The sequence below is a fragment of the Vulpes lagopus genome, chromosome X (assembly GCF_018345385.1).
Source record: "Vulpes lagopus strain Blue_001 chromosome X, ASM1834538v1, whole genome shotgun sequence".
In the NCBI taxonomy this organism is placed as follows: Eukaryota; Metazoa; Chordata; class Mammalia; order Carnivora; family Canidae; genus Vulpes; species Vulpes lagopus.
This window is the reverse complement of record NC_054848.1, coordinates 15377119-15389493: the sequence shown is the minus strand read 5'-3', so window position 1 is coordinate 15389493 and position 12375 is coordinate 15377119. Positions and strand designations below refer to the sequence as shown.

Below are 12375 nucleotides of genomic sequence, written 5' to 3'. Positions count from 1 at the left end.
CCAGTTGCTCGTGGCTGTTCTCCTAAGCCATATGCCCAGTCTTCTGGCTCTCACATTTCTCTGGGGGAGGGGGGTGCTTAGCTGGTCAGTTAGGACATTCTTTGGGCCAACCAAATGTGTTTCCTTATTTTGAATGATTTTCTCTTATTGTGACATATTGGTATTGTACCTCGGATCTCTCTTCTGAAGCTTAGCTTTGTGCAGCATTTGTTAAGTACAGGCAGTAGTGGTGGAGGGAGGAAACAGTTATCTTTAAAAATGCGTCTTGTACAGATTGAAATCCAGGTTAGTCTTTGTGTTAGTTATGAAAAGCGATCTGCTGAAACAAATAGCCCCCAAATATCAATGTCTTAACATGATCAAAGGTTATGCCTTGTGTCATACCCAAGTTGGCAGGGTCCCCATTCCCTCTCATAGTGGAATAGAGGATTGCTGAGGTTATTATGAACCATACCCACAGTTGGTACACATCATTCTTCCTCACATCCCATTGATCAAAACTCTTCTTGCGGCCCCACCCAACTGCAGGGGAGGCTGGGAAATGTATGCTAGCTGTGTGCCCAGGGAGAAAAAAGAAAGATGGGAGAACATTGTTGTCTGCCACATTCTTCTGCAAATATTTTCAGAGGTCACCAACTTAGGTGGGCTGTCCCCAAACTCATTTTAGTTTTCCTGGTATGTTGACAGAAGATGAAAGTCCATTCAGTGGTGCTTACTCTGTGCTTATTCTGTTTCAAATAAATATCTTTTGCTCTAAACTGGATTAAAGATACAAATGACTTTTTGCAATACGTTAGAAAATGTTTCTGGGGGTGCCTGGGTGGCTCAGTTGGTTAAGCGTCTGTCTTTGGCTCAGGTTGGGATGGAGCCCCACATCAGGCTCCCTGCTTAGTGGGGAGTGCTCCTCCCTCTCCCTCTGTCTGCCACTTCCCTCCCCTGCTTGAGCGCACTCTTTCAAATAAATAAAATCTTAAAAAAAAGAGGAAAAAATGTTTTTGGTCTTCCAAGTTATATAAAATATATTGCTCTAACTCCTAAATCTCTATTGAAAGTAAAATAGCAGAAGTAATTGACCAGAGAATGAAATCAAAAGTTTTTTGGCATGGAAAAAAGTCAAGCTCTACTGACTTTTGTCTTTAAAACCTGCAGAAACAAATTCATGAATGGAATTTTACAGCTTCTTCCATTAGGGGAATAAGGTAAGAACATAAGGGAAAATGGCATTATTGTTCTAATACAAATAATGATGGCAGTGTTTTATTACTTTAATGTTTCCACTTGTTTATAATATGTGATATTCTCATTTTTAACATAATTCAAAATAGACCATGTTCTCTTTTGTGACCCTGCCTGAGCTTGTTCGTGTGCTACTAGTAAGGGCTTCTTGGCTTGTTGTGACAAAGAAGCTTTTTTTTTTGGTATCCAATAGACTAAACTCTCTCTTGTCTCAAACTTTTTAAAAAAAAAATACAGAAGACAAAGTGTTTCTTCTCTGAGCCATTGATGTTCAAGTGCTCAGGGAACCCCGGAATCCCAGTGACTAAAGGAGTTACGGTAATGACACATGGTTGGGGTCTCCTGAATAGAGTAATGGAGCCGGGGGCATTGTTGTTATCAGTTGGGGGAGCATATGGTGTAATCCAAGGAGAGCTATGGTGCTTGTTCTTTGGATCGGGGTAGTGACCATTTGGTGACCCTTGTGGCTACACTCTGAGCTTTACCCTGCCAGCACATCTAAGAATAGGAGCAGCTCTAAAGCAGATGGGAGTTCTAATCCTTCTTTCATTGTTTAACCTTGACAAAATCACTTAGCCTCTCCAGGACTCTGTTTCTTCATATTTTCCATTACATGAAGGGCTCAGATGAGAACTGTATGTCCTTTATCTGATTGGAAGACCACAGGCTTCTGAATGAATCCCCTGTTACCTCCAGACATAGTATGATCCTGTCGTAGGCACAGCACTGTTTAAATTAGAATAATATTTTTGTCATGTCAAAGGGAGGGAAATAATTTAAGAACAGTAGTGTATTTGAGTAATACTGCTTAAAAATATAATTAAAAGTCTTGAACATTTTCAAAAACTTAATACTCCAGAAACTAAGTGATATGAGAATATATAGTCAAGAACCTTTTGTTTGTGCCTCCTCATAGAGCTGCCTCTTGCTGCCATTCAGCCATCATCAGGGATGTGCAAAGGGTGAATCAAACCCTAGGACCAATATGCTATAAAGAGCACGTGTTGAACATTCCCAGTGCTACCCAACTAACAGTGATAGTTCCTTTACAAATTGGTTTCCAAAACTTATGCATAGCCTTGTTTTAAGTATTTTTAAATCACCCTGTACTATTGCTGTTTCAACTCCATATTTGTCATGTAATCCCTGACACAAAAAGAATGGCTAAAGAAGCTTTGACTCTCAGGGAGAGATGACTTAGAGGAACATAAAGTAGCATCATTTGTTTGAAGAGAATTTAGGCTTTTCCATAGTGCTGCCTGGCAAAATGAAGGCCATTGTGTAGACTTTGGCCCAGTGTAGGTAAAGAACTTTCTAGCGGTGAAATCCATCAGCAGATGGAGTATGGTAATTTTCTGTCACTGGCTATGTCCAGGAAAGCAGAACATTGAGTGAGATGCTGTAGAGTCAGATCCTGACCTTAGGTGGAAATAGACCAGATAACATGTAAAGGCCTTTCTTGAGCTAAGATGCCACATGGATTTCTACCTTCCTTGTGTGGCCCCAAATTCTGTGTCCTGTTATTTTTCAAGTCTAGAAATTCCTTAAGATGCCATAATACATTATTTCACAAATAAGTTTCCCGGCTTGTGTGTGAAATGATAAACTCTTGAGGGAGAGAGACCATATTTATTTTGCATTCTTGCTGTTCTATGCTTTGCTTAGCGCTGTATCTAATGGTAAGTTCTCGATACATACAAAAGTCATTTGATGAATACAAACTCAAAAATATGCAAGATAAATGTCCCTGCTATTTAAATTTGGTAGGGAAATAGAAGTCAAATTTGGAGAGTATTTACTAAAACATTAATAAATCTTGCAAATTTGTAAAATGGAAGAAAATCTAGGACTAGATTTTTCTCAAAAATGTAAAAGTGACATCATAACTTAAAAATAATAAGATTTCTTATGTTTTTCCAATTTTACAGCATATCCAAGTTTGATGAACGGTGTTGTTTTCTTTATGTCCTTGATAATTCTGATGACTTTCAAATCTACTTTTCCACTGAAGACCAGTGTAGTAGGTGAGTTACAGCTGATTCAGGTGTTTGTGATCTAATTATGGCAAATAAGTTTTGAAGGATCTTTGTTGGGAGAATATTTATTAGATGCACTGCCTTTCCTGAAATTTTAACTTACAGAAAGTTACTTTTATAATTTCACTGAGGTATAATTCACATACCATGCAGTCTGCCCATTTAAAGTGTTGTTCAGTCTTTTTTCAGTTTATTCACGGTTTTGCAACCATCACCACAATCTAACTTTAGAATATTTTCATGATCTTCAAAAGAAACCTAGTGTCCATTACCAGTTACTCCCCATTTTCCCTCAAACTAATCCCCCCAACCCCTTCCTTGTGCAAAAATGAATCTTCTCTCTCTCTCTCTCTCATTCTCTGTGGATTTGCCTGTTCTTGACATTTCATATAAATGGAATCATATCATATGTGGTCTTTTGTGTCTGATATTTTTTTTAGTTATTATAATGTTGTCAAGGCTCATCTATGCTGGGGTGCCTGGGTGGCTCAGTCAATTAAGTTACTGCCTTTGGCTTAGGTCATGATCCCAGGATCCTGGGATCGAGTCCTGCATCCTGCTCAGTGAGGAGTCTGCTTCTCCTTCTCCCTCTGCCCCTCCTCCTGCTTGTGCTTACTTGCTTGCTCGCTCTGTCAAATAAATAAATAAAATCCTTTAAAAAAAAAAAGGTGCAGCTATGCTGTACCATCATATCAGCACTTCATTCTTTTTGCGGCTCATCACTCTTCCATTGTATGGACATACTTGATTTATTTGTTAACTTGAAAGATATGAGTTGTTTCCACTTGTTAGCTATCATAAATAATGCTACTAAGGACATTCACTTGCCCTACTTTTTGTGTGGACCTGAGTTTTCATTTCCTTGGAGCTAAATTACTGGGTCTTACATAACTCTGTGTTTAACCCTTGAGGAGCTGCCAGACTGTGATCAGATTTTGCATTGTCATCAGCAGATTATGAAGGTTCTAATTTCTCCACATCCTTGCTGCATGCGTTATTGTGTATCCTTGTAATTCTAGACATCTTGGTGGGTGTTAGGTAGAGTCTGATTGTGTTTTTGATCTGCATTTCCCTGATGACTGATGATACTGAGCATCTTTTCGTAAGCTTACTGGCCATTTATATATTTTCTTTGGAGAACTCTCTGCTCAAACCCTTCACCCAATTAAAATAATTTTTTAGCCTTTTATTTTGAAAAATATTCAGAACTACAAGGAGGTTTCAGAGGGTCACCTGGCTGGCTCAGTCTGTAGAGCATGCGACTCTTAATCTCAGGGTCGTGAGTCCAAGCCCTATGTTGGGTGTGGAGCCTACTTAAAATTTAAAAACAAAATTTTTTTAATGAATAAAAAATTTGAGAAAAACAGTACAAAGAATTTCCATATATAGTTCACCCAGAATTCCCCAGTGTTAACCCTTTACATTTGTTTTACCTTCACTCCATACTCATGATTATTTTTGTTCTGAACTGCTGAGTGAGTTGTAGACATAATGCTTCATTACCTCTCACTACTTGTGTGCATATTTCCTAAAAACAAGATTCACTTACATAATCACAGCACAGTTATCAGGAAATTACGATTGATATGGCTCTGTAATCTACAAACCTTAGCCACATTTTATTTACTGTTCAACTACTATCCTTCACAGCAAAACACAAGATTTTTTTTCTCTGTCTTGCCATCCAGTCCAGGATCATGTTACATTTAAGGGTCATATCTGTGTAGTCCTCATTTATCTTCATAAGTGCCTCTTTGTCTTCACTCAGTGCTTTCAAAGAGCACAGGCAATTGATCTGGTGTAGCCCATCAGTTGGGGTTTGTTTGCTCTTTCCTCATGATTGCATTAGTGCCATGCATTTTAGGAAGGAATAGCACAGAAGTGATGTCCTGTCCTTCTCATGCATTATATCAGGATCTATATAGTATCTTGTTACTGGTAAAATTAACTTGGCTCACCTGGTAAAAAGTAGTGTTTACCAGGCTTCTCCAAACTGCCTATTTTTAAAGGGGTTATTTGTATTTTTGTAAATGTTTTTGAGAGTTCTTTATATATTCTGGATACAAGTCCTTCATCAGATGTGTGATTTGAACATAACTTCCCTGCCCTCTGTGGGTGGTGGTTCACCGTTGATTAACATTTTGATGCAGTTCAATTTGTTTTTTCTTTGGTCATTTGTGGTTTTGGGATCACCTAAGAAGGGTTTTCCTGACCCAAGGTTTTCTATGGTGTTTGTTTTCTTCTTAGAGTTTTAGCTCTTATATTTAGGTCTCTGGTCGATTTTGATTTTGAAGTCATTACTTTATATTTCCACCAGCAGAGTGTGAGGATTTCACTTCACATTTTTAGCAACGAGTGGTAATGTCTTGTGAATTTTAGTTACTTTGGTGAGTTCATACCACATGTCTCCTGACTGTTGTGTTTCCCAGCTTTCAAAGATTAGAAGCAAAGGTGGGATGGGATTAGAGAAAAGACCATTTTAACGTTTTATGGGAATTATCTTCAGATGTACAGTACTCTTCCCTGCCACCCTAAATTGAATAAAAATTTTGTAAGTCAAATCACTTGTATGTAAAGAAACAGCTTCACAAGTCTAAGATACCTGATGTGGCCCAGCAGCATTTGTGAGAAAGACCTGCGGGTAACAGTTGATAGTAAGCTTAATCTATGTCAACAGAATGATGAGGCCACCTTCTACGTTTCCTCCCTACACCCTCCTTCTACAAGACCTTATTTTGCACTTAGAACAAGAGTGTCTACAGCATTGAGGGGTGGGAGTCCCACTTTCCTTAGCACTAATTAGATCACCTTGGGAACACTGGTCATATGGCCAGACTTGAGTAAGACAGGGACACCTTTCAACAATTGCCTGTTAGTGGAGTAACTTAAAAACAAGTCCTGGAGGAAACATTGAAGGAACAAGGAGGAAAGATTGACAGGGATTTAATAAAATTGTGTACATTTCTAATGGGCTATTATGTAGAAGAGGGATTAATTCTAAGCAGTCCGTGGATGGGACCGACATGAATGAAGTCTTAGTTCAATGTAAATAAAGCACTTCTCATCAAGTTGTCCACAGAATGAGCAACCTTCTGAGGTAATGAGTTCCCTGTCACTAGAGATATTCAAGCCTCAGTTGACCAACCAATTAGCGGAGCCACTGTATATAGAAGGGGATTCAAGTATCACATGAGTATTTGAACTAGATGAGATAACCATTAAAGTGCTGTGTGAATCAAGGAGTAGATTGTTCTATGAACTTGTAAAAACTTGATGTATATTTAATCACAGTTTAATAAGTTAAAGCTAGGGAACATGAGTGATGATAATTAGCATCTTTGTGACATTTGCTGTTCTAGGTTTTGCTCTTTGGTTAAAGAGATGATAAGCAACGCAGCGCGCAGTACAGTGGAGCTGGAGGGGGACACTGATGGAGACACCTTAGAGGTGAGTCACTGAAGACCTACAACATGGAAAAAATTACTTCTTGTATCTTTTTTTAATTTATTTTTTCCATTACAAATATTTTTATATGTATATTTTTTTATTGGAGTTCAATTGTATCTTCGATGCTTAAAGAAAATGTCCCATTTTTGTGTGTGAAAATCCTTTATATTTAAAAATACTCTTAACCACAGGAAACAAACTGAGGGTTGCTGGGGGGAGTGGTGTGGGGGGGAATGGGGTAAGGGGGGGGGATAGGCATTAAGGAGGACACATGATGCAACGAGTACTGGGTGTTACATACAACTGATGAATCACAACTCTACCTCTGAAACTAATGAAATGCTATATGTTAATTAATTTAAATAAAAAATAAAAATACTCTCTTGTGGCTACAGCGGGGAGGTGGATGCTGGCAGTGAGCCCTGGGGCTCTGAGCGAGCAGGGCAGGTAGGGAGGCCCTGGGGTGGGCCTGCCTGTGGAGCTGGAGCTGGGAGCCCACGGGTCTCAAGCTGCTCTGCCGGGCGCCCCGTGGGCAAGAGGAGGCTGGAGCATGTGCCTGCTGCGGCCTTGACCTGTGCTCCATCCTACCTGAGCAGAAGGAGCTGTGCCCCGGGGCTGTTGCTGCTGCCCGGGCTGCTCCCCTCCCTGCGGCGCCTGCAGGACTTGGGGGAGGGAGGGCCGGAGCCCCGCGGGAGGAGCAAGACCCGCGTGTAGCGACCAACAGCATGTGTGATATTGTGGGGTAGGCCGGGACGAGACTGGCCCCTCACCTTAGAAGTGTATGATGCTGCAATCGATGCCTTAAGAAGTATGCCCGCACCCTGACAGAGCAGGTGAGGGAGTTGCCGAGTCTGGAAGAGCACCTAGAGGGAGGCCGTGGCAGTGTCCCACCCCGTGGGGGTGCTCAGGGCCTGCCAGCGGAACCTGGTGGCGGACCTCACCGTGGAGGAGCAGCAGGCCCCAGGCATCAAGAATGAGAATGCGAGCGGTAGAGGTGCCATCAGCAGCAGTGCGTGTCCCTGACATCCTGGGACTCAGATGGGCCCACCTTGAGAACTCCTGGTGACCCAGCTGCTCCCCTCCAGGGGCCCGAGGGCATCTGCACAGCCCGAACTTTGGTTCCCCCACCGAGGTTGACCAAGTGCTTTCCATGTGCCGGGGCTGTGAAGACCTAGCAGTGCTCCAGGACGAGGGACCCCAGCACTCAACACATGGCTGGCTTCTCAGAGCTGGCATTCATTGAACACTTACTCTGCCGGGTGGGGCTTTGGGCACCGTACAGATGCTCTCAACTATTCCTCAGGATCGCCCTTGAGAAGGGGAAGTTGTAAATAATGCTGCAGTGAAGTAGGGATGCATGTATCTCTTTGAATTGGCGGTTTCATTTTCTTTGGGTAAATACCCAGCATTGGAATTGCTGCATCGTAAGGTGGTTCTAGTTTTAATTCTTTTTTTTTTCAAGATTTTATTATTTATTCATGAGAGAGACACAGAGACGGGGGTGGTGGAGGCAGAGACACAGGCAGAGGGAGAAGCTGGCTCCATGCAGGGAGCCTGACGTGGGACTCGATCCTGGGACTCCAGGAACATGCCCTGAGCTAAAGGCAGGGGCTAAACCACTGAGTCACCCAGGCTTCCCTCTAGTTTTAATTCTTGAGGAATCTCTGTACTTTTTTAGAGCGGCTGCACCAATTTGCATTCCCTCCAACAGTGCACAAGGGTTCTTTTTCCCCTACATCCTCACTAACACTCATTTTTTCTCTTTTTGCTAGTAGGCAGTCTGACAGGTGTGAGAATCCCAAGCTCTTTTGGGCACTGCCGCTCTAGTCTAGTTATTACCTGATTATACGTGTGTTTATTTGCACAGTTATTCAGATTTGCCACTAATTCAGGTCCTCCCATTGATTATAATTTAATGAGCTTTTTACTATCAAGTTAGTTTGAAATTCAGTCTTTGAGGTTTCTTTCAGAAAAATATCAAAAAGGTTTATTTTAATAATTGGCTCAGGTACTTGAATTCTTAGTTTAGAATCAAAGTTTGTTGTGGAATTGAGTTGAGTGATGCACTTTGAAGGTGACAGATGAGGAGGCCGAGAAAGGTGGGAGGTAGAAGCCTTGTATGGAGAGGCTGATGTCTGGGTAAATCGGATGTGATGGGCACCTGTTAGTGATCTTGAGTGTCATGAACATCCTTCGAAGTACACGGGACCCACACACATTCTGTGCATTTCTGGAAGTAGGCACAGCGGAGCATAGAAACCACAGAAGCAAGTATTGCTCAAATGTAATTTTGAGAGTTACATTTATTTTAATCCTCGGAAAGAACCAACTAGAATGCAGCTGTACAACAACTTTTGATAATGAGATTGGGGGAACAGAATGACAATGGTGATTATAGGTAGAATGTATGTGGTGTGTTTGATGCTGGATCTGTCCACCTGAAAGGGGAAAGCCCTGCATACATGCTTTGTATTAAGACAATTTTAATTTTATTGACCTTCAGTTCTTCTCTGGGCTGTAGAAGGAGGTTGGTTTCCTGAGAAGCTAATGAAGGATTAAGAAGAAGGCACCTCTTTGGGATTCTTGACATACTTAGAAGTCTTTTTAAATTGCAGCATTAAAGTGGAACCAAATCTCCAAAAGCTGAGCCCACTAAGTTACATATGAGCTGTATTTTTAATTTTTTTAATTCCATCTCATAAAATCATGTTGTAAATATATGAGTGAGAATTCTACCCTTTGAGAGTAATTACTGAGTGGAAATTACATAAACTAAGGAATGTGACCTGCCTGGTACTCAAATAATGTTATTTATAAATTGAAAATTGCAGAACAATGTTTAGGCTCTTATGGGGCTCCACCAGGAGTGGTGTGCTTTTTGATCTTGTTGCTTTGCCTTCTTCAGTATGCGTATGAGCACGATGCGAACGGCGATAGGGTCGTGCTGGGGAAAGGCACGTACGGGATCGTGTATGCCGGAAGAGACCTGAGCAACCAAGTGCGAATCGCCATCAAGGAAATCCCAGAGAGAGACAGCAGGCAAGTTGGGGTGAGAGTAGCTCCGTGCTCCAGTGGCATGGTCAGGTGACATCCGCATGTTGCCTTCAGTGCCAGATACCGATGCACACGTGCAAACAGCCCTTCATCCTGGTGGTCAGTGAATTGTTAGGAATGGGTTTACAAGTGCTTTCTGGCAGCTGGAAGACCCTTCATCATTCATCCATTCATTTATTCACTCATTCAGTCATCTGGCCTTTCTTTTTTTTTATTTTATTTATTTATGATAGTCACACAGAGAGAGAGAGAGAGGCAGAGACATAGGCAGAGGGAGAAGCAGGCTCCATGCACCGGGAGCCCGACATGGGATTCGATCCTGGGTCTCCAGGATCGCGCCCTGGGCCAAAGGTAGGCGCTAAACTGCTGCGCCACCCAGGGATCCCTGGCCTTTCATTTTTAATGGGATTCTATATTACGATATTTGAGCTGAAAGGCCAGTCCTGAAATGAACTCATCTAGCTTCTTGTAAGGCTAGGAAAGATTAAATGACTTCTCCAAGGACATGAAGAAGCAAGACCAGGGTCCAGTCTCTTGAATTCCTTGTCTACTATTCTGTCTCTTAGGCTCATGCCAGATACAGTGGCACGGTTGTATTTGGGGGGAAATTGCTGGCATGTCCCATCTCCTTAGACTGGTTGCAGTAGTTCAGCTTTTCATCACCAGTAGTTTTTCCAGGAATTTTAGAGCTAGAGGAGACCTTAGAGACTGTTTCTGTCCCGTTTTCTAAATTTGTGGCTGTTGGGCACCTTTTCTGGGCCCTGGGACTGACAGGTGCCTAGGATGCTGGCCTCATGTCAGGGTGCTCCTGGTTTGGTCAGGCATGCAGATACCTTACCTAGGGGTCACAGTGACAAGTGCCACAGGAGAGGGGTGCACAGAATGTATGTGCAATAGAGGAGAGGAATCACTTTTCCTGAGTGAGTTGTAAGTTTGAGGAAATAAATCATCTTGGAGCTGGTTTTTGAGGGAATGAGTAGGAGTCCATCTTGCAGAAAAGTGGAGGCTAGAGCATTCTATGCTGAGGGAAGAACAGAGCTGTTCAAACCCAGAGTATATTCAGAGAACAACAAATTATCTGTTGAGACTTGAATGTAGGATGGAGGTGGAGGCACTCTTCAAATGAGGCAAACATTTCAAAAGATGTAGTCTGACTTGAGTTTGAAGTTCCTCATGTGCCATGGTGAGCAGTATGGTCTTTCTGTGGACTTGATGAAAAGAAGTGATCTGATGAGGCATGTGTTTCAGGAAGAGCAAACATAGCAGCCAGAGGAGAAAAGATAAAAGAAACCAGATGCTGGGCTAAGAGGTCCATTAGGTAGCTCTTGCTATAGTGTAGAGTGAGTCTGCTGAATGAGACTAGAAGGCAGCTGAAGACAGAACCTTCTGGAACACCACTCTTCATACGAGGCAAAGGAAGGAGGCCTGCTCAGAGAAGCAAAGGATAGTTGGAGAGTTCAGACCCTAACAAGAGCAGCCATTCATTGAGTACCTCCTGTATGTCAGGCACTCCAGTGGGTGCCTGAGACACGACACACCTTGGCCTTCAGCAGTGCTGTGTGGCTGGTATTATGGTGCCGTTTTACAGATGGGAACCTGAGTACTCTCATAAGAACCAAGGGAAAGACCATTTCTGGAAAGAAGGGATGGCCAGCAGGGCAGGTTCTGGCACAATGCCACGTGGACTCCGAGCCCCAAGGATCTGGCAGGTGATGCTGGCTTTGCCTTTCTTACTAGGTACTCTCAGCCTCTGCATGAGGAGATAGCCCTGCACAAGTACCTCAAGCACCGCAATATTGTTCAGTACCTGGGCTCCGTTTCTGAGGACGGCTACATTAAGATATTTATGGAGCAGGTGCCTGGGGGTGAGTAATCACTAATATTCTGGTCTCACACACTGAGAGCCACTGATGAAAATACAATGTGAACATCATCATCCATCTTGCCATTTAAAAAGTGACAGACCTTTTAGAAGTTGGAGAACATTTGTTTCTCAGAGGAGTTGGATACAAACTTTTCAATGTCACATAAATAGTCTGTTTGTGGTTTAATTCAGTCATCAAATATTCATTGAGGAATCTACTGAGTGCCAGCTGCTGAGCTGAGCACTGGAGACAGATGAATAAAGCATAGTCTCCAACCTTGAAGCCTTCACAGTCTAGGAGTTTAAAGACTGTTGGGAGACAAGGGGACAGCGGTTTTAAAAATGACACTGCAAAATAACATGTTTGCTGTGAAATCAAACACCATGGCCTTATCTACAAAATCTCCCAAATGCAGGTGGCATCAGTGCGTGGGTAGAGTGCCTCTGATCTGGAGCCGGAGTGTCCAGCTTGAATTGGCCCCTCCGTCTGCAAATTGTGTGACCTCGGACAAATTCTTTACCTCTATGCCCCCTCAGTTTTCTGATGGAATAAATGAATTGTAAAATTGGAGTAATAATAATTACTCTAATGTTTGGCGTTGTAATAATTATTAGAGCCATAAGGACCCTAGCTCAGTGAGTAGTTGGATGGATTACATGAGATGGTTGTATGTAAAGCTTTTAAAATGCTGCCTGGCAGAGAGCAAGAGCTCAGTAAGTTTTCATTAAAAAAAATAA

The 12375-nt window shown here is 42.3% G+C and overlaps 1 protein-coding gene across 2 annotated transcripts in view; it reads left to right on the top strand.

The window, feature by feature from the left end:
- MAP3K15 (mitogen-activated protein kinase kinase kinase 15) overlaps positions 1-12375 on the top strand; it is a 113844-nt gene that overhangs the window by 80175 nt on the left and 21294 nt on the right. For both annotated transcript variants that reach the window (XM_041740045.1, XM_041740044.1), the window contains 5 exons: positions 1150-1199; positions 3165-3260; positions 6632-6719; positions 9625-9758; positions 11511-11638. In XM_041740045.1, coding sequence (XP_041595979.1) covers positions 1150-1199; positions 3165-3260; positions 6632-6719; positions 9625-9758; positions 11511-11638 — 496 coding nt within the window. The remainder of the gene's footprint in view (positions 1-1149; positions 1200-3164; positions 3261-6631; positions 6720-9624; positions 9759-11510; positions 11639-12375) is intronic.